This window comes from Salmo salar, chromosome 02 (assembly GCF_965601325.2).
Source record: "Salmo salar chromosome 02, fSalSal1, whole genome shotgun sequence".
NCBI lineage: Eukaryota > Metazoa > Chordata > Actinopteri > Salmoniformes > Salmonidae > Salmo > Salmo salar.
Window position 1 is genome coordinate 54,511,933 of NC_138292.1, and position 23,183 is coordinate 54,535,115.

The window sequence follows — 23,183 nt, forward strand, 5'->3', positions numbered from 1 at the left end:
CGAAGAACAGGGAGGGTGCTCTTGCTCCTCTTTCATCACCCCCTACACACACAGTGAGGGTACGCTTCCAAAGATTCCTCCTTTCAGCGCCCCCCCCCCCCGTCATTCCTGCTCATGATCAGCACAGGTTTCCGGCAGGGTTCCCAGCAACAGTAACCATTTCACAAACCCCCCCCACCCCAAGAAAGATTTCAGAAATTATTAAATGCCCCCTTTCATGATCCACCCGGGAAATTACCAGTTAACATGGCTTCGCTCTATCGACACTCACTGTCCGAGCCCTGAGTTTTCTAGATATTCCCCTCTATGGCCATGATTCAAGGCTTTATTCTCAAAACAGCTTTGTGTTCATTGGGACACGCAAAGGAAAACATTTCGCAACAGATAACAAAATGAGCATATCTTATTGGGGAAGTCTAGGTAGTCCATCTCATTTCTTTCGTTTTGTGCCTAAATGAACACGACCCAGGTGTCTTGTATACAGGGGAGAAGGATGAAAGAGAAACAGGAAACTGGCTTTCATCAAAGCTAGATATCCGTGAATTTATTTTATTTAGAAATGCATGGTTTCATGGTTATCATAACATGTACGCACAACTGAAGACAACCACTGTACTGTAATTCATCATTCCATACCAAAAGCTAGTTCTAACAGACAAGGACAGATAAGATGGCTAAGCAAGTTATCTGCTACATTCATGAAGTATTATGTAGTGTTTAAGTACCATAGTGCCAATACCTTTTATCAACTGCCCTCATCTATTCAATCAAATATCAAATGGGGAAAGCAATGGTATTAGTACTTGCAAGCTTGTTTTGAGATATTAGTAATGTACATTTCTGTATCAAAAAGAATCCTTGTTTAACACTTCCACTGAGTAAATACAAAAGCAGTATCATCCATAACAAAAAAGAATGTACCCACTGGGTTTTTACAGTACACCTATTTCCTGCCTGTCCATAGAAGCCAAAGATGAATGGTAACATGGGAGAGAACTCCAGTTTAGTTTGACTGAAAAGACTGGACATTAGGAAAATATATATATATTAAAGCCATATACTGGATCTAGATGGTACATATTTAGTCTCTGTGTTTTTCCCTGACCATTTGAACTGAATGCCCCTGAAAGTGTTGGCTACTGAGTACCTTCCAAGTTAAATGCATCAGATGCTAACTAAAATCAGAACTAGAAGAAATTGATACCTTGCTAAAAACAATTGTAGTATTTGGTTCACCTAAATTGAATGTGATCAAATAGTCAAAGAAATTGGGCTGCCATGTGTTCAGCTCTAAAAAGCAGGGTTTTTCAGTGTTTGGTGTGCACCTGCTAGAACTGAACCTTTTCCAACCCAAGCGTTCAGTGGACTGTTGGTGTTTAATATTCTGCCTGGTATGCACACTAAACCCACTAGACAACATTATTTGCTTCTCCAATTTGCTGTGACAGCCATGTATTATTCTTAGAAAAGTAAGTCCGTTTGAATACTGAAAATATATATTTTTTCACTATAAATCTAACATGACCTAAATTCTAGGATCATTTTAATATCACTTCTTTACATCACAATTAGTGCTATGTATGCTGTGAATATTTATTTTAAAGGAGTTATATTAAATACTTAATTATGAAGTAATAATTTGGCATCTGATTCTAACAATATCCTGGTTTATCTTGAAATCTGCCTGAATACATTTGACGTAAATGTATTGCAAGTGCTTGATGCACTGAAAATAACAGAACCATCCCAGTTATAAATGGATTGAATTATGTACAGAATTATCATACAAAACACACATTGGGGAAAAGGTGGATTCATAGGTCAAATGTCAATCCATTACTATTTATACCATTAAATAACATGTCAAAATGTATAATTAACCAGGTTTCCATCCAACCATTTCATGCTGATTAATTACCGGACACTTGGAAAAAAAAGTCACGACTGGGCTGATGGAAACAGGAAATGCTGGTGCAATTTTATAAAACAGACAATTTGCTCATTCGACATGGTGGGATGTTTTATGTGTCTGTAAAATTAATTATGCGAGAAATGGCAGTGGAAATGCCTTTTATCTGCAAATATTTATATAATAACCATATCAGAGTAAACTTGGAGTCACGCGATGACACTATGTTGTGTGGTCCTCCACTATGACTCGGGAAAGCATGCAGGACTCGACTGCTCCCAAGCACTGTGTGAAATAACCCTCTGGTTCCACTATATAACAACAAAGTTTATCTTGTTTGTGATCTTATTGCTTTTAAAAGAAAGTGTCACTCCTCTCATCCCTCTGTCTATTACTCCACTTCGTGTTCAGCGTCCATGCAGGACTCCCAGGGGTTTTGGGGCATGCGGGGCATGGAGAGCAGGAGGAGGCTGAGGCCACTGAGGAACAGGAGGCAGAAGCCAGCGCAGGCACAGGCGAAGGACCAGGCGTAGGAGTAGTCTATCCAGATGGTGTCCTCGCTCTCGATCATCCGCTTTACCGACTGACGCATCACCTCCACTGAGATGATGGCGCACAGACCTGCGATTGGGCATAGAGGGAGAGAGTAGGATGGGCGGGCATGACCTCCAATCACAGGTAAGCAGTTTAATCAGATATTATTTGTTTTTAATTTGCTATACTATATTAAGATTTTAGTACTGTATCTGTTCCCTTAACCCATTGATAACAGTACAACCAAAAGATTAGAGGTAATGTGTTATCTGCTTGTCTGGTCTTACCTGCGAAAGCGAAGAACATTCCGGCAGGTTTGAGGATGTAGTCATTTCCCTTCTTGAAGGAGCACAGGAGACACAAGGTGCCCAGGATCATAAAGGCCAGGCTGAAGATGGCGATGGCCGCTGCCGAGATATTGTACTCTGAAAAGAGAGCAAATAGAGGTCACTTCAAGATGACCCCTGACCTATGAAAATATAGTATGCCATTTAGCAGACGCTTTTATCCAAAGCGACTTGGTCATGCATGCATATGGGTGGTCCTGGGAATAAAGCCTACTGCCTTGGCGTTACATGTGCCGTGCTCTACCAACCGAGTTAGAAAGTATGTAAATACACAACACAGGAAGAGGTTAAAGTTGCCCCTTACCACTGATACAGGGTCAGACATTTTTCCATCCAACTAGGATTGAGGGAAAGGTAATCTGATCCTAGATCTGTGGTTAAGCGCAACTTCTATCTTAAGCAATTGTACATACTGTAAACTTAGAGTGCTACTTTCCTCCTATAACACTAAAATACCTCTCTAAACTGGATCTGCATAAATTAACTTTAGCTTTTCAATACTCAAATAGTTTTTTTTTTAACGTTACAGTACACCAAAAGGTGAAAAGGTAAGCAAGAGTCATTATGGTGGGTTGTGGGGGTTAATTTCTTTGTATGTGTATATAAATCAGCCATAAGCCGATAGGAGGCTTACCAAGAAAGATTGTTTTATTCCAGAGCAGCATGAATCCTTATGTCTCCAGATGAATTATATAAATTATTTTTCACTACAGTGCAGTGCTGGCGTAACTGGATGTGCAAATACTTATGTGTTTTTTTAATTCCTGCCTGAGAAAATAGTTGAAGGGACCTAACTGAATTGTTACGTGTGCAGACCAATTTAGTTTGTCACATTGTACAGTACATGACGTTGTGTACAGTCACAGAATGGACAATTATTTTTTATTTTTTTAAATGAACAGGAGTGTGAAGCATGATAAGGAAGACGGAATTTCACTTGGTTGGTGGAATCTGCCATCAGTCAAACTAACAAGCTACCTAAATCAATCAAACTAACTAACGGAATGAAATAACTAGGTTACATTTGAAATGACATTGCGCTTTAAGTAAAAATTGTTGTGTGAAATGAGAGACATGTTACCCAGTGAAAAAGTTCCTTTTGCAGTAAGGCAGCCATCTTTATTCAACCAAAGGAGAGAACTAAGCTGTATGTTGTTCCAAGCTATTCCAAGCTGCTTAACCAGCCATTCCAGTTATGTTGGTGTTGTAATGTGGATGGAGGAGCTAGGCTTTGATCTTCCGCCTGCGCTCCTAGAATCAGTGCCCAGGGGAGAGCCACTCCTCGGGGGCTCCCCTTCATCTCATTCTGTGGGAGGATGGGTCAATGCTAGCTCTCACCCCTTGAGTAGTTCTGGAATCATGCTATATCCTGCATGGAGTGCTAGCTCTCTTCCCCTTGCAACCCCAAAGAGAGGGGTGAGTGGTTTCAGTGTAGGCTGGATCAGTGGTTTAATGTCTCAGGTATGAGCTGAAAGATCTCTTTTGCGCTCTGTTAGTGATTTAGTGATTATTATCCCAGTGGCATTTTCAGTTTAGCTCTGTTTACGCTGCTTGGCTGAATCTGCCTGTGGCTAGTCGTACTGACAGTGCTGGATCGTAGCTCTATGGCCATGTTCCATATAAATGGTAACCATTGGTTTATTGAGGAGAGAAGAATACCAATGGGCATTTGGAATGGGTCAGTGCTACACTTCAATTAAGGGCTATTTCTATTTCTGGGGCTAGCCATTAGCAATTTCATGAGGTGTGTGTGTGTGAATATATTATGAGTTTACACAAACTCATAATGACATGATAAGCTTTGGACCACACTATTTACCAAGAGAGTTTTAATCTATATTCTTCGTAGCTGTCTATTTACCACCACAAACCGATGCTGGCACTAGGACCGCACTCAATGAGCTGTATACGGCCGTAAGCAAACAGGAACACGCTCATCCAGAGGCAGCGCTCCTAGTGGCCGGTGACTTTAATGCAGGGAAACTTAAATCCGTTTTTACCTCATTTCTACCAGCATGTTAAATGTGCAACGAGGGAACAAAACTCTAGACCACATTTACTCCACACTCAGAGACGCGTACAAAGCTCCCCCTCACCCTCCATTTGGCAAATCTGACCATAATTCTATCCTCCTGATTCCTGCTTACCCCTGTGGCTCAGTTGGTAGAGCATGGTGTTTGCAACGCCAGCATGGTGTGTGCAACGCCAGGGTTGTGGGTTCGATTCCCACGGGGGGCCAGTACAACAAAAAGAAAATGCATGAAATGAAATGTATGTATTCACTACTGTAAGTCGCTCTGAATAAGAGCGTCTGCTAAATGACTAAAATGTAAAATGTAAAATGCTTACAAGCAAAAACTACAGCAGGAAGCACCAGGTCAATAAAAAAGTGGTCAGATGAAGCAGATGCTAAACTACAGGACTGTTTTGCTAGCACAGACTGGAACATGTTCCGGGATTCTTCTGATGACATTGAGGAGTACACCACAACAGTCACTGGCTTCATCAATAAGTGCATCGATGACGTCTTCCCCACAGCGACTGTATGTACATACCCCAACCAGAAGCCATGGATTACAGGCAACATCTACACTGAGATAAAGAGTAGAGCAGCCGCTTTAAAGGAGCAGAACTCTAACCCGGAAGCTTATAAGAAATCCCGCTATGCCCTCCGACGAACCATCAAACAGGCAAAGCGTCAATACAGGACTAAGATTGAATCATATTTCACCGGCTCCCACGCTCGTCGGATGTGGCAGGACTTGTAAACTATTGCAGACTACAAAGGGAAGCATAGCCGAGAGCTGCCCAGTGACACAAGCCTACAAGCCTGAAACCTGCATGATAGCATCAGCTGTTCCGGACGACTGTGTGATCACGCTCTCCGTAGCCGATGTGAGTAAGACCTTTAAACAGGTCAACATTCACAAGGTCGCAGGGCCAGATGGATTACCAGGACGTGTACTCCGAGCATGAGTCTGTAATACCAACATGTTTCAAGCAGACCACCATAGTCCCTGTGCCCAAGAACACTAAGGTAACCTGCCTAAATGACTACCGACCCGTAGCACTCTCATCTGTAGCCATGAAGTGCTTTGAAAGGCTGGTCATGGCTCACATCAACACCATTATCCCAGAAACCCTAGACCTACTCCAATTTGCTTACCGCCCCAACAGATCCACAGATGATGCAATCTCTATTGCACTCAACACTGCCCTTTCCCACCTGGACAAAAGGAACACCTATGTGAGAATGCTATTCATTGACTACAGCTCAGCGTTCAACACCATAGTGCCCTCAAAGCTCATCACTAAGATAAGGACCCTGGGACTAAACACCTCCCTCTGCAACTGGATCCTGGACTTCCTGACGGGTCGCCCCCAGGTGGTAAGGGTAGGTAACAAAACATCCACCACGCTGATCCTCAACACGGGGGCCCCTTGGGTGCGTGCTTAGTCCCCTCCTCTACTCCCTGCTCACTCATGACTGCATGGCCAGGCACGACATCATTAAGTTTGCCGATGACACAACAGTGGTAGGCCTGATCACCGACAACGACGAGACAGCCTATAGGGAGGACGTCAGAGACCTGGCCGTGTGGTGCCAGGACCACAACCTCTCCCTCAGCATGATCAAGACAAAGGAGATGATTGTGGACTACAGGAAAAGGAGGACCGAGCACGACCCCATTCTCATCGACAGGGCTGTAGTGGAGCAGGTTGAGAGCTTCAAGTTCCTTGGTGTCCACATCACCAACATACTATCATGGTCCAAACACACCAAGACAGTCGTGATGAGGGCACGACAAAACCTATTCCCCCTCAGGAGACTGAAAAGATTTGGCATGGGTCCTCAGATCCTCAAAAAGTTCTACAACTGCACCATCGAGAGCATCCTGACTGGTTGCATCACTGCCTGATATGGCAACTGCTCGGCCTCCGACCGCAAGGCACTAGAGAGGTTAGTGCGTATTGCCCAGTACATCACTGGGGCCAATCTTCCTGCCATCCAGAACCTCTATACCAGAGGAAGGCCCTAAAGTAATAGACTGTTCTCTCTGCTACTGCACAGCAAGCGGTACCGTAGTGCCAAATCTAGGTCCAAAAGGCTTCTTAACAGCTTCTACCCCCAAGCCATAAGACTCCTGAACAGCTAATCAAATGGCTACCCAGACTATTTGCATGTGACGAATACAATTACATTTTATTTGAAATATTAGTGGCATAGCTTTTATTGCAGTACTTTGACAAATTACCTCAACAGTCAACCTTTTGGGTGTCTTAAATATTAATATTGGAATGTACAGTATTACCCCATATCATGGGGGCACACTCTATAGGTATCAGCTTACTCAGTGACACCCATAGATTACAATTCCATAGAGTTTACACACATATTAGCGTCTTAGCTATTATTGCAGGACTTTACAGTCCATTATGAATGTTCAATACGCACAATAGATTGACTGGGGAGGTGATTTCTCACAGTCAAAGTCCAGCAATAAGAGCTATGATGCTAATATTTGTGTAAAAATTTTGGAATTGTAATCTGTGGTTGTTACTCACTAGGCTGATACCTATGAAGTGTGCACCCATGAAATGGGGTAAGGCTGTACATTGCAATATGAATTTCATGAAGCTCCCGACGAACAGTTCTTGTGTTAATGTTTCTTCCAGGGGCAGTTTGCAACCGAGGAGAGATTATTTTTATGAGCAACTCGCTTCAGCAGTCGGTGGGCCCCTTTCTGTGAGCTTGCGTGGCCTACCACTTTGAGGCTGAGCCATTGTTGCTCCTAGACATTTCCACTTCACAATAACAGCACTTACAGTTGACCGGTGCAGCTCTAGCAGGGCAGAAATTTTACGAACTGACTTGTAGTAAAGGTGGCATCCTATGACGGTGCCACGTTGAAGGTCACTGAGCTCTTCAGTAAGGCCATTCTACTGCCAAAGTTTGTCTATGGAGATTGCATGGCTGTGTGCTTGATTTTATACACCTGTCTGCAACGGGTGTGGTTGAAATAGTCAAATCCACTCATTTGAAGGCGTGTCCACATACTTTTGTGTATATAGTGTATAAACCAAGTGTACAAAATGTTAGGAACATCTGCTCTTTCCATGACATAGGCTGAACAGGGGAATCCAGGTGAAAACTATGACCCCTTATCACTTCAATCAGTGTAGATGAAGGGGAGGAGACAGGTTAAAGAAGGATTTTTAAGCCATGCGACAAGAGAAACATAAATTGTAGGTGCCAGGCACACTGTTTTGAGTGTGTCAAGAACTGCAATGCTGCTGGGTTTTTCACACTCAACAGTTTCCCATGGGAATCAAAAATGGTCCATCACCCAACTTAACACAACTGTGGTAAGTAAGCATTGGAGTCACCATGAGCCAGTATCACCGTGGAATGCTTTCGATACCTTGTAGGGTCAATGTCCCGACGAATTAAAGCTGTTCTGAGGGCGAAAGGGGGTGCCACACAATAGTAGGAAGGTGTTCCTAATATTTTGTACACTCAGTGTACATGAAAGTTACAAAACAGAATCATGGTGTGTTTGTTAGGCAATTATTGACTTGTGTATGGACGAGGCTCAAAAGAAACCTTACCTTTCTGGGTTTTGACTTCAAAAATCTCAGACTCGTCCCCTGGAGTGAAGTGTTTGAAGTAAGTGCAGTTCTCCGCTGTGGGAGACATGAAAACACAGTCAGCTGGAGGTTCAGGTCGTAGCACTTCAGACAATGTGCAGTTTCTCATCAATACACTGAACATCACAGAAGATAATAAATAATCGTGAAAATAGCTATATTTATTTCATAATAGATGCACAACACTAAGGAAATAATGTAGCATAATAGACCAAGGTGTTTACCAAAAACTGTTTCACGAGTCTTCCACAAATGTAAAGACGCTAACTTCATAAAAAACAGATAAAAGGATTTTGATGCTTTTTACCTGGACTACCTTTAAACTACTTTTAATAGAATAAGCATTCTGTAGTTGCGATGTAACAGTTGTTAATCCACACGGATCAACATTTAGGCGCATGGTTTGCGCTGAATTTACATAAAAACCTTATCTATCTGTACCATGTTGATTGACAGTGTCTGATTTCGTGTTAGCATAGGTTATGTTGGGCATCCATAAATGGCGCATCCAATAGGAAGTATTTTTAATTCAACTTGCCAAAATGATATAATTACTCCTGTGTATACAAAAATAAATACATTCCTTCAAAACACTACACCAGAGAGCATGATTGAGCCACAGAGGATGATTCGTTTCTTAAAAAAAATAGCTGTGGATTGTTTTAAACCACAATGTCAGGGTATAACCTACAGTTGGGAAGGTCGTAATTTGGGCAGGCGGCGCACCATATCAAATAGCTGATTTTTGCTTTGCGGTTGTCGGTGAAGTTAGGCTATCAGAATTCTCAACTCACAATGGGCTATTGAGCGAACAGTAGCCTATTTTATTGGCACTCTATGACGGAGACCATCGGTCATATCCTCGGTGAGTGCGCACATTCACTGTCATATACATTGGGTCCCTGTTGCTGTATGGGCAATCATTGTTTATAAATGGACAATTTTTTTCGGATCCTCATTAAAAATGTCCATCTAGCTGGGGCCGAGCTCTGGACGTGTGCAAATAAAGGAAAAGGAAAGCAGACCGGTATTTTTTCGCGAACAGTGAGTTAGTTATATTATTAGCCAAGTTTATGACTATCCAATCTACTCATCGTGTTAGGAATAGAAGGCTATCTTACATTCGTCTGCAAATACATAGATGCATGCAATTCTTTATTTTTAGCCTCCGCTAACTTGAAACTCACGCGCAGCCTACAGGGGCATCCCATTCACTTTGCTAGGCCCAATGTGCTAACCCCCTGGGGATCCGTGCTAAACGCGAGTAAAAGCTGGATTGCAGAGGGCTAGGAGTATCGCCCTACGCTTTGACGCTAAACCACAAGTTCAAAACATCCATTCGCCAGGGAAACTATATTTGTAAACAGCGGCGGAAGACGGCTGTGTCTCTCAGACGTTAGGGGGAACTTCAGAGTCGTTCAACTCTGTTCTGTCACCGGAGAGGCCTGCTCTGCATCAGATACGTGGCATCTAATGTTCTGGGCCAACTGCAGGGACCACGCAGGAGTAAGTGACAGGCTGTCATGTAGAATTATGTGAGTTAAGCATGTTATCACATCGGCTCCAGCGTTCCTCATCTCCACACATACACACGGACTGGAGATAATTCCCCTTCTCCCAGGACAACTAGGAAGATACAGTTACTGGTGGGTGGGGTTGCCAGTTTGGATGTATTACTGAGAGAAGGCTAATAAAGAAAGATACACACAGTTTGTGCTGGTTCAATTAGCTAAATTTGGCGCCCATACATGGCACCAGCAAAGCACTCTTTAATGAGTAGAATCCAGCAGAGCAAATTTGGCACATGATTAATGACTTAATTTTCTCGGTGTAAACTGGTTTTCTGGTTGAGAAGACGTCATATAATCAGAGTACAACCAACTGGTCTGTGTTACAACCAGGTAAAGATGTATTTTTCAGGACAGGATGAAAACCTAAAGTTAAATATGCCACATTTTGGTTGTTATCTAGTCAAATCACCAGATTTCCACCAGATAAAGATGTGTTGTTCTGGTTACTTAAAATATGTTCACAAAACATCCTTATACGACTATTCTACAACCTGACAAGGATTGGTTTTGGTAAGGTAAAGGACCATGAAAAAGGATCTAAATGTGTTAATGTTTTGACGCTCACAAATCGAGGATGTTTTTTTGTGAATGAGGACAGAGACTGGCCATCAAGGGAAAAACCAGAGGTGGTTACTTAGCAACTGGCTTGTCTGCTCTTTTATTATGTAAGGCGGGAAGGGGAATGAGGTGGCTAGCCACAGAATTCAATGTTTTGGTTTAGAGAGAGAGCTAGTTTATAGAAGAGGCAGAGTACATTTGGTCCTTAAAAGGTCAATTGCTGAGTCACCTCAGCTCAACCCAGCCATTTTAAGTCGTTCAACCCTCAAACAAAAGCTTCGGTAGTATCTCTCCCTACCACAAACTCCCGTGTTAATAACTGTAATGGACCAGAAGTGATTCTTGTCATCATGCTGAAGACTAAGTGCCCTTTCATTGCGCTGAGAGGAGAGAGAGCCCACGCTGCATTACGAGACACTTGAACAGGCATTGGGGCTGTGTCGTTGTCCTTCTGTGTTTGTTAATTGAAACACTAAATCCAGGGATTATGCCAATTATGCAGCGGCGGCGCTCGCCTCATTAGCTTTTGATGTCCTCATTACACACTCCCATCCTCACCTTTTAGAGAGACGCGCGCACACACAATGTGAAGGCAGTCAGTCAGGTTGGCACAAATACGCACACACACGATGAACGCAGGTAGGCAAGCACACATGCACGCTCCCTCGCGCACACACACATGGTCTGTGCCGCTGTGCTCTCTAATGGCATTGGAAGACACTCAAAAGGTCTCTCTAATGATGGGTAGAGGAAAGAGACTCAGGCCTTCCAGGAACTGGCTTACAGTATATGTGCTTGGAATTCAAACCCAGGTCTCTATAAGGACTTGTAAGGCTCCCTCATGTCTATCCACATCTGTAGTATGATCTAAAATAAGGACGCACGACAAGGTTCTAGCTCCAGCACGTTTATTAACCTAACCCTCGCATGTCATACCTAGGTACGGATACCCCCAAGGGACATCCTACTACATCTTCCCCTCTCCCATGAACAACAACTCAACATGCATATCTGAAATGCAATTTGGAAACCAGTATTATTCTCTAACATGCTACTTCACATCCTGAAACAGTATGAAAGCATTAAATCACACAGTATGAACATTAACTTGGTTACAGTCTCATTTTGCTGGGTATGGTCCCCAACAGTATGTTTTCTCCTCACGTAACATAGTCTTTCAGCGCTTCACATCCCTTTTCGGATGCACTTGTGGCTCTGTGAGCGTTCTCTCTCCTTCACCCTCTTTTTGTGCATTTTCTGTGGCCCCAGTCTGTGTGGCTGGTAGATCTGGAAGAGCTCTGAGGCGTGTTTTGTTCCTTCGTACCTCTTCTGAGCCTGTGTCCACCACATAGGAGCGTGGGGCATCCTCTTTCCTCAGCACTATTACTGGTGTCTGAGTTTGTAATCCACACACGTTGACCTTCTGTCAGCTCTGGCCTCTCCGTAGCACGGTGTCTCCGATTAAAGTCTCCAGTTTGCGTTTGTTTCAGCCGTTTGTCCCTCTCAGCGAAGGCCATCGGGGTTTAAGCTGAGCCGGCGAGACAGGCAATGGGGAACGCAGCCTCCTGCCCATCAGGAGCTCGGCAGGCGACGGCCCATGATGCAGTGGTGTAACTCTGTAAGCTAACAGAGCCCTGTATGGATCCTTGTTATTTTTCAGTAGTCCCTTGACTGTTAACACAGCTCTCTCTGCCTCACCATTACTGTGTGCATAGTAGGGGCTACTGGTCACATGTGTGAAGTCATATTCTGCGGCAAAAGCAGAAAAGGAGCTTGTAGAGAACTGGGGAGCGTTATCTGTAACCAGGACCTCAGCGACCCCTTGCCTGGAAAAAATTGACTTAAATCCATTGATAACACCAGCTGATGTGGTTATGGGTGTCTTTGCTATTTCAATGTATCTTGAATAATAATCTATCACTAGCAGATAAGTGTAATCTTTCCAATAGAACATTTCTGCCCCTACCTTTTGCCCTGGTCATTTTGGCAGCACCGTTACCATCATTGGCCCCGGATGACAAGGTTGACATTTTGTACAGACCTCACAATGGGCCACCAGCTTGGCAATCTGAGTACTCAGACCAAGCCACCAACACCGACTGTTGAGCCCTCAGTCTGCATTTGGTTATCCCCATGTGTCCATCATGCACTCTGTCTAGCATTTCTGGTTGTAGAGTCTCTGGGATAACTATCCTTTGTCCTTTCATGAGAAGGTCTTCATTACAGTGGAAGTCACTTTGGTGCACCCAATAGGGGCTTCAGCAGCTGAGGCAGTTCCTCCTGCCTGGGCCTTCCCTTTTTGCACTGCTGCACGATCTGTTGGCAGATGGGGTCTCGTTGTTGCTCCTCTGCAATCTGCTGCAGTTTGGTCTGAGATGCAGGTAGGCTGTCCCTTACTGCATTAATGGACACCTGTACCTCCCCCTCTAGACATTGCTCCTCCTCTGATAATGGACGTTTAATTGGGGCCATGGAGAGTGCATCAGCTGTGATCAGTGCCTTCCCTCGCACATACACCATCTTGTAGGTGAACCTCAGTAATCTGAGGCGGAAGCGCAGAACTCTGGGAGGCAAGTCGTCCAGTGCTTTTGTCCCTAACTGAGCCAACAGTGGTTTGTGGTTAGTCGCTGCTGTAAACTGCAGGCCAATAAGGTGTTGGCTGAGCCTTTCACATGCCCGTGTGATAACCAACGCCTCCTTCTCCACTTGTATGGAGAATGTATGCTATTGGACGCCACTCCATGTTGTCCTGCATCTGTGTGAGGACCGCCCCTAGCCCAAAGGATGATGCATCTGCTGATACCTTTGTCTTAGCGTGGGGACGGTACTGGACCAGCACTCTCTGTGAGGCCAGGTCTCCTTTGATTATGTCAAACGCCACCTGTTGCACGTGACCCCATGACCAGTCATTCTCTTTGGCTAGTAAGTCTCTCAGGGGTTTGGTTGTATCTGAGAACTGTTGGGGGGGAACTTACCCACATATGTGGCCATGCCTAAGAAGGTCCTGACTTCAGCCATGTTCTGGGGGATGGGCATATCTGTGATGGCGCTGATCTTCTCCGGGTCCGGCTCTATTCCAGCTGCACTGATTTAGTGTCCCAAGAACAAGACCTCTGACTGTGCAAAAGTGCATTTTTCATTGAGTGTCAGGCCAGCCTCCTGGAATCTGGTTAGAACTGCTGTGAGCCTTACATCATGTTCTGCTCTGTCCCTTCTGCACACGAGCACATCGTCCGCGTGGACTATGACGCCACTCAGCCCATCCAACAGCTGGGACATGCGTCTTTGGAAATGCTCAGGACCGGAAGCGATTCCAAATGGCAAAACAGTAACGGCCAAACGGTGTTATAAACGTTGTGAGTGCCCTACTCTCTGATGACAGCAGTATCTGCCAGAAACCTGAGCGGGCATCCAGCTTTGTGAAGACTTGTGAGCCATCCAACTGAGCCAGTGACTGCTCCACTGATGGTAAGATGTGTCTCTCTCTGCAGAGTGCCTCATTCAAGTTAGTCATGTCCACACATCCTTATGTCCCCATTGGCTTTTGGGACCACTACCATCTCTGCACACCATTCAGTGGGATTCTCTATTTTAGACACCACCCCAATTTCTTCCATCCTCCCCAACTCTTCCTTTACTCTGGCCAATAAAAAGATAGGCACACGGCGAGGGGTGGTAAGGGTATAGGGGACAGCATCCTCTTTCAAGCGGATTTTGTAGTCACCTTCTATCCTTCCTAGACCAGAAACTTTTGGGAATTTCTTTTTGAAAACCTCACCTCGGTCCTCCAGTTTGCTCACTCTCTCTGTGTTGCAATGCTTCAATTGCCGACAGCCCCAGCGTCCGGTCTGGCCAGAGAGTCAATGACGAAGACAGGCTGGATGGCACTTTTGTCTTTACTCTCCAGTCTAATCACCAACTGCCCTACCACTGGTAATATCTTATTACTGGGCCCGTACAGTTTTTTGTTTGTAGAGAGCAAAGGGCCATCTCTACTATAGCTATACAGCCTAGTTGGGATAGCTGTCACTGCTGCCCCAGTGTCTAGTTTAAATGACACAACCTCCCCATTGAGTTTAATGTCTGAATGCCAGCCAGCATTGTTTTCCTTTACTTCTCCCAGAAAGAAGCTGTCCTGCTGTACCTCCTCTGAGATCTCATGCATTTGCTTTAATCGACAGACAGCTGAAAAGTGTCCTCTCCTGTGACATTTCCTGCATTCCGCATCCTTTGCTGGGCAATCTTTCCATCTGTGGAAAGGGGATTTCCCACATTTGCGACAAACACTTGAACTAGCTACTGGTGCTGTCTGTGATTGTTTTCTCCACGTCTGTCTCTGTTCTGTGTTTCCCCTCAGTTTTTTTAGCTTGGTATGAAAATGCATTTATTTCCTCACTGTCTTCGCTCTGCAGGGAGCTGCTATCTGCTTAACCTGGTTTACAACTTTGGACAAGGTAAGCTGGGAATCCAACTGTAACTTTTCAGAAAGTGATATTTCTTATTCCCACTACAACCCGATCTCAGATCAGCTCTTCCCTGAGTGCGCCAAACTGACAATGTTCTGCTAGTTTGTGAACAGCTGTGATAAAACTGTCAGCGGTTTCACCTTGCCCCTGTTTGCGCATATTAAACCTAGCTCTCTCAAATATAATGCTGTGTCTCCCTACGAAATGCGTTTCAAAACAGTCTTTAACGGCACTGTAGTTAAGTTTCTCTTCCTCAGTCAACGATGAAGCATTTAATATATCCTCGGCTTCATCGCCCATAGAGTAGATCAGTGTATTAACTTGAAATGCCAAATTTTTCACGTTTAAGCCTGATGCTACCCTGTACCTTTCAAAGTGCCTGATCCATTTCGGACAGTTTTGAATGTCCTTAAATTCTCCGGCGGACTAAAGCAAAATCCGTCAGCACTAGCCATTGGCCTGTCCGTGTTTGCGCCAGAGCCCGTTGAACTTGGAGTCGCAAACCCTGAAATCCCGCCAGTTTCTTCCTCTTGCAACATGTTGCTTAGCAGTAACTTAGTCCTTGCTCGTTAGCTAGCAAAACAATGATATGCACTGTTTTATCTCCAACACTGTGCCTTCCCTGCTTTGAAACAGCCTGAATGTATGATGTACTTGGTACGTCCTTCACGTTTATGTGATTATTAAAACCACTTCTGACACCATGTAGTATGATCTAAAATAAGGACGCACGACAACGAGGTTCTAGCTCCAGCATGTTTACTAACCTAACCCTCGCATGTCATACCTAGGTACGGATACCTCCAAGGGACATCCTACTACAACATCCATGAATATAGTCCCACACTACTAAATGCCATGGCTCTCTTTGTGTTGTATTAATTCCACCCCAGAACCTTATGACTCGGCACATGTCCAGACAATGCTCTGTCTATCAGTGAGTGGATTAGTAATGCCAGGGTGGTCCCACTGTGTAACATCCCAGTGACACCCAAGGCCTCTCCACATCAACAGGGTATATACATTTCAGTGCGAATGGAGTCCAAACCGCACGCTAACTAGGAGCCGCTTCGCCGACGTCAACATCCCAAGGAGACGATAAGTAATAGCACCCGATGGAACTCAACTGGCAAGTCAATTAGCGTATCAATTAGCTGACCTTCTCAAAACAGAAATCCGACGCACTACTAAACAATCCTTCATCAGTCTTTAAAAAGGTGAGGAGATCAAAATGAACCTCCACTATCGTGTCGCAATGAGGTGCTTCGCAGTGAGTTTGTCTGCCATTTCATCAACATAAGGGGCTATGTTAGGCATTTCTTTGAGCCCCATGTCTTCATTCTCTTTGCCTGTTGCATAGACTATAGCTACAACGTGTCGTGTTGTAGCCGAAAATGACCCACCCTGAAAAATCCCCCCAGAAGACTCTAGCTTATATCCGATGGTGCCAGCTAGGATGAATACGAAACACAAGTTAAATACAAACGTTTAAGCTCATGTCTAAAATCGAAATAGGGAAATATAACCAACCATTAGATAGTCTACCATTTGAGATCGTTCTATACAGAAAATCAAACCAGAAAAACCAACATGCAACAAATCATCATTGGCACTTCCACAGCCGGGTTGCCCCTCCCAGCACTGGTATTTGGTTGAAATTCCGGTTGTCTACATGCCCGGGCTTTGACTAGCCAGGACCCTTGTAGCCCACCCCCATGGGACGGGAAATTATTTTGTACGGTGGGTAGCAGGGCAGCGCCAGGAAGGGGGTTAGGGGTTGAAGGGCTATGCCTGGCTTGTGCAGGTGGCCTTGTCACTCAGTTGGGCTCTGAAGGTGTGCACACACTTGACTCCCTCACGGCTCTTACCCTAGGACAGCTGGGTATTTACACAGCCTATATTTATCCCCCATTGGCCAGCTGCATAGTGCTGCGCACAACAGAAAATCCCACCGATATCTTTGTTTCTTTAACTGTTGATATATTGTCTTCGGCTGAACATCTCGCCACATCCCTAACCTAGATTGTATGTTTGCTGTTCTGGACCGTATTCATATGTAATAAATCATGTCAATATCCTGTTTTACAGTAATTCTTATTTTCTAACCATCTGTTGTGATTATTTAGGAAGGCAAACAAGGTGAATAACAGTGGAAAGCAACCTCTATGTACATGTATACAGAGATCTACATTTCTCCTTGATCTTTGTAGACTGCTAGATAAAAAAATATATACATTTGTTTTATTCCACAGATGGCAAAACTCATGGAGGGTCACTTGGAGAGCGCCATCATCCTAGAGGTGACAGAGGGGTATGAACTGTCCTAGTGGTTGGTATTTCTCTCATTAAGATGTGAGGCTATAATAAATATTGCTATTCATTCCCAAATAGAGCTAGCGATACCAAATGAAACCCTTGTGTCTGGCATTGTACATACTAGAAAGGTTCTATTCATCTTAGCGCTTATCCATTGCATTACTTTTTTTGTTCACCTGATCTAGAATTCCTTACAATCAAGTGCCGACCGCATTATCTTCCAAGAGAATTCTCTTTGATTACAGTCACAGCCGTGTATACCCCCCCCCCCCCCCCAAGCAGATACCTCGTCGACCCTGAAAGAACTTCACTGGACTCTATGTAAACTGGAAACCATACATCCTGAGGCTGCATTTATTGTAGCTGGGGATTTTAACAAAGCTAAACTAAGATCAATACTCCCTAAATTCAATCAGCATATCGAATGTGCGACACGAGCTGGCAGAATTCTGGATCATTGTTACTCGAACTTCCGCAATGAATACAAAGCCCTGCCTTTGGCAAATCTGACCATGAATCCATTTTGTTGCTGCCAGCCTATAGACAGAAACTAAAAGAGGAAACGCCCATGCTCAGGTCAATACAACGCTGGTCTGACCAATCGGACTCCACGCTTCAAGATTGCTTAGATCACATGGACTGGGATATATTCCGGAGAGTCTCAGACAACAACATTGATGTATACGCTGACTCGGTGAGCAAGTTTATTAGCAAGTGTATCAGAGATGTCGTACCTGCTGTGACTATTAAAACCTTCCCTAACCAGAAACCGTGGATTAATGGCAGCATTCACGCAAAACTGAAAGCGCAAACCATCGCTTTTAATCATGGCAAGGCGACCAGGAACATGACCGAATACAAACAGTGCAGCTATTCCCTCCGCAAGGCAATCAAACCAGCAAAGCGCCAGTATAGAGACAAAGTAGAGTCGCAATTCAACGGCTCAAACACAAGACGTATGTGGCAGGGTCTACAGTCAATCACAGATTACAAAAAGAAACCAGCCCCGTCGCAGACAAATTAAACAACTTCTTTGCTCGCTTTGAGGACAATACAATGTCACTGACACGGCCCGCTACCAAAGCCTGTGGGCTCTCCTTCTCTGTGGAGTGCACACCTTCAAGCATTTCGCTACACTCGCATTAACATCTGCTAACCATGTGTATGTGACCAATAACATTTGATTAGATTTTTGATTTAATTTACTTCACACGCAATGCTGTATGTGTGGCATTAGCAATGTAGGTACATTTTGTTGTTAGCAACAAGGGAGTTTTAGCAACATGATATTCATTGAGTTTTTCCCCATAAAGACTATTTGAAAATAAGTTTAGGCTTTTTCATTTGTGATTAGCGTTAAAGGAGTGTGAGTTGTCTGTAGTTTCGCCAATGAGTTCTTTTTCAAAAATGTACAGTTGAAGTCGGAAGTTTACATACACCTTAGCCAAATACATTTAAACTCAGTTTTTCACAATTCCTGACATTTAATCCTTGTAAAAATCCCTGTCTTAGGTCAGTTAGGATCACCACTTTATTTTAAGAATGTGAAATGTCAGAATAATAGAAGAGAGAATGATTTATTTCAGCTTTTATTTCTTTCATCACATTCCCAGTGGGTCAGAAGTTTACATACACTCAATTAGTATTTGGTAGCATTGCCTTTAAATTTGTTTAACTTGGGTCAAACGTTTCGGATAGCCTTCCACAAGCTTCCCAGAGTAAGTTGGGGTAATTTTGGCCCATTCCTCCTGACAGAGCTGGTGTAACTGAGTCAGGTTTGTAGGCTTCCTTGCTCGCACACACTTTTTCAGTTCTTCCCACAAATGTTCTATAGGGTCGAGGTCAGGGCTTTGTGATGGCCACTCCAATACCTTGAGTTTGTTGTCCTTAAGCTATTTTGCCACACCTTTGGAAGTATGTTGCTTCAATATATCCACATAATTTTCCTGCCTCATGATGCCATCTATTTTGTGAAGTGCACCAGTCCCTCCTGCAGCAAAGCACCCCCACAACATGATGCTGCCACCCCCGTGCTTCACGGTTGGGATGGTGTTCTTCGGCTTGCAAGCCTCCCCCTTTTTCCTCCAAACATAACAATGGTCATTATGGCCAAACAGTTCTATTTTTGTTTCATCAGACCAGAGGACATTTCTCCAAAAATTACGATCTTCGTCCCCATGTGCAATTGCAAACCGTAGTCTGGCTTTTTTATGGCTGTTTTGGAGCAGTGGCTTCTTCCTTGCTGAGCAGCCTTTCAGGTTATGTCGATATAGGACTCGTTTTACTGTGGATATAGATACTTTTGTACCCGTTTCCTCCAGCATCTTCACAAGGTCCTTTGCTGCTGTTCTGGGATTGATTTGCACTTTTCACACCAAAGTACGTTCATCTCCCATGATGTCAAGCAAATAGGCACTGAGTTTGATGGTAGGCCTTGAAATACATCCACAGGTACACCTCCAATTGACTCAAATGATGTCAATAAGCCTATCAGAAGCTTCTAAAGTCATGACATCATTTTCTGGAATTTTCCAAGCTGTTTAAAGGCACAGTCAACTTAGTGTATGTGAACTTCTGACTCACTGGAATTGTGATACAGTGAATTATACGTGAAATATTCTGTCTGTAAACAATTGTTGGAAAAATGACTTGTGTCATGCACAAAGTAAATGTCCTAACCGACTTGCCAAAACTATAGTTAGTTAACAAGAAATTTGTGGAGTGGTTGAAAAACGAGTTTTAATGACTCCAACCTAAGTGTATGTAAACTTCTGACTTCAACTGTAAAAGCCAGCTCTATGTGGAGAGATACTGACCACCAAATGTATCCATGATAGGCCTACGTCTGATGGTACATAACACTATGTATCTAATAAGACATTGTAAGTTTCGGTATCTCTAAATAACCTGCCCAACAGTGTTCCTTACTTAATGTAAGTGTACTACCACTATCTGACTGTGCTGTTAGTTCGGGAATCCTCCAAGCTTAACATCGTAAATCCCTTAATTCTTTATAGCTAGGAGGGGTCAGCCAAGAATGTTTACAAAATGAATCCCAACCCGGCATTTCCACCTGTTCATTAAAGTGCCTGCACCAGTCGACCATATGAAATTCCCAGAGGCCCACAGGTGAGCTAACTATGGAGCGGGCACATTTGCTTCAGAGAATCTAGCCAAGATTGTCCTAAGGGTGTGTGTGTGTTCGGGCAAGGGACCTTTGCTGATTGAAGCTTTTAAATAGCGGAGCAGTCAGACAGACCTCAAGAAACGCAGGGCTGAACGTAGCATAAATCATTGCTTTTACAAGCTCTACTCAATTATTCCCCTTCCTGTCTAGGAGTTTATTTATCACTCAATGTGATATTGACTCAACATTTAGTGTGAGTGATCAAAGTCAGTGTAGTGAGATCAAAGCATTAGTTGTCATTCAATGGTCGGATAAAGCCGGGATTCAATCCGATCGCCCCTTTTTGGCTATGCACCATTTAAAGGCAATGTTACCACAGTCGCGGAGATCGCATTCAAAGTAAATGCTGTAGATGTTTGCAAAATTGGAAATGACCTTTTTTAAATGTCAACCGTGCTACAAAACAGATCTTTCGTGGTCCAGATTGAATTCTGCCCTGGGTCCTGTTTTGATTGGAGTAAATGATAGCTGCAGTCATTATAGAGTGTGTTTTTAAAGCCTTGGAGCTAGCCTTGTTAGAGCTGGGACTCAGGGGATACTGCAGCTTCAAGAGTTCTTAGTTGCGGCGGAGCTGGCAAACACCTCCGCTTGGGGGAGAGAGACACCTCATCGTTTAATTACTGTGGGGATGTAGCTGGATTGGGACTTTAAAGGTCAAGATTAGTCTGAATGTGCTTGACTTAGTTTATCTTATTGTTGTGCTATTTATTGTAGCATATGCTAATCCTCACAGTGTTGGGTAGTTAGTTACCTCTTGTTTCCCGGCTTCTGAAGCCTCAATATCTCAATTAAATAATTGTCTGACAAGTAGTTCTGCACACCAGGAAGGCTTGTGGTTAAGAGGAACATTAGCTGACCACATTGCAAAGATGACTGGTGCTTGGTGACATGGCTAACCGCTACAGTTAACTGACCCCCTTCCACCATACCCAATCTCTCAGGCCTGTTCCAACAATCCAAATACTGTTTTTAATACTGTGTGATAGCACATATTTCTTGATCAGCAGTTAGTGTGTGTATCCGTTTTTAACAATAGTTATAGACACAGACAATGTTTTAAAGTGCCACATTGACCGGTTTTACATTCGGTAGCCTCAGACATTGGATAGAGAGGTTCAGGGTTAGGATAGACACAGACAGTGCAGATTTTCAGGTCCAACCTATAAGCCGTCTCCGTGTTATCTTGTCTTACCTCCAGGTAAGCTGATGGGGCCACAACCCTTTCCATTGTAGTCTGCCTCACTGATGTAGATGGCCTTCTTACACAGCCTCCAGAGGCCAAAGTGGGCCGCCTCACACGTCGCGTTCACCTGCTCCACCCGCGGGCTCAGCACGGCCCAATGGTCCGTCACCACCGCCGTAAACATGGACGCCATACCCACCAGGATCACAAAGAACGTCATCTTGACCTTCGTACGCTTGTGCATGGTGCAGTTTGTATGTGGAAACGCTGACACGAAGATGTACAATGAAGAAGAAATGCGTAGCACCGAGGTCCTCACTTGGCTCAGACTTGAGGGGACATCAAACTTATGGGGACGTCGGGCTTCTGGGGACGTCGATGGTGGATTTTCGTGGGCTTCGCTCCTTAACAGCCACACAGCCTTCCACAAATGTCTCTCTCTTCCCCAGCCTACACCCTCTCACTCTCTCTCTCTTTTTCTCTCTCTCTCTCTCTCTCTCTCTGTTGGATCTGTGCCTCTGGTTTGAGGGAAAGGGGTCAGTTTTGTTGTGCCCTAGTTTTCACGGCCCTCTCCCTTCTCTGACTGTGTCGACTGAGGGGGGCCCGTGTGCCTCAGACTACAGCTGTTAAGGTTGATCAGGAAATTTGATGACCAAACTGACTGCCATGGTGTGGTATGGGGGGGGGGGGGGGGTCTGCTGCTGCTATAAATGTGTGCAGTGATACAAGATGTCAGGCTGTCTTTATTGGGTTACATCAAAGTGGGTGGGAATGTGTAAAGTGCCATAAGGAACATAGTAAAGTAAATCATTTTTAACCCCCGGTGCTTACTGTAATATATTCAACACACTTTATTTGGCAAACATCTCATTGAACTATATATGTGCTGTGACACAGAGTAAGTCTAGGACCTGCCCATTTTTACCAGTTCATTTACAACTGCATTGGGGTACTGACACCTCATGTCCATGCTATGGCAATTTGTGGATGCTGTTTTAAAAGGATTTGTGTTGTTGCTATTCTCAAACTGCTTGGTCTGAGTTTCTATGTATCTCTAAACTATTTACAAGGACTACATGTGTTTGTAAACAGCAGCTGTCTCGCTGCAGGCCTGAGAGTGGCTTTGACATCCCCTCAAGGAACCAGACTCAGGTATTGCCATTACTGACATTACTGACTCTATGCCAAACTCCGGCACACATCAGATTGGTGAAGCTCACTACCATATATAATCAATGTCCCAAAATGTAATAATACTTGAAAGTCTTACTTAAGCAGTTTTTTGGGGGTATCTGTTTGACAACTTGTACTTTTTACTTCTAAACATTCCTACAGAAAATATGTACTTTTGACTCCCATACATTTTCCCTGAAACAAAAAGTACCTGTTTAATTTCAAATGCTCAAGTCGAAAAGCAATATGGTCCAATTCACGTATCTATCAATATAACACGTTGTCATCGC

The 23,183-nt window shown here is 44.0% G+C and overlaps 1 protein-coding gene across 1 annotated transcript; it reads right to left on the bottom strand.

Moving 5' to 3' along the window:
• Positions 1-517: 517 nt before the first annotated feature.
• Positions 518-22,313, bottom strand: LOC106585672 (voltage-dependent calcium channel gamma-1 subunit). The gene is made up of 4 exons (XM_014172131.3): positions 21,730-22,313; positions 8,401-8,475; positions 2,731-2,868; positions 518-2,530 (listed from the first exon to the last, which is right to left on the bottom strand). The coding sequence occupies exons 1-4, from the start codon at positions 21,962-21,964 to the stop codon at positions 2,301-2,303; spliced, it is 678 nt and encodes a 225-aa protein (XP_014027606.1). The 5' UTR covers positions 21,965-22,313; the 3' UTR covers positions 518-2,300.
• Positions 22,314-23,183: the final 870 nt, after the last annotated feature.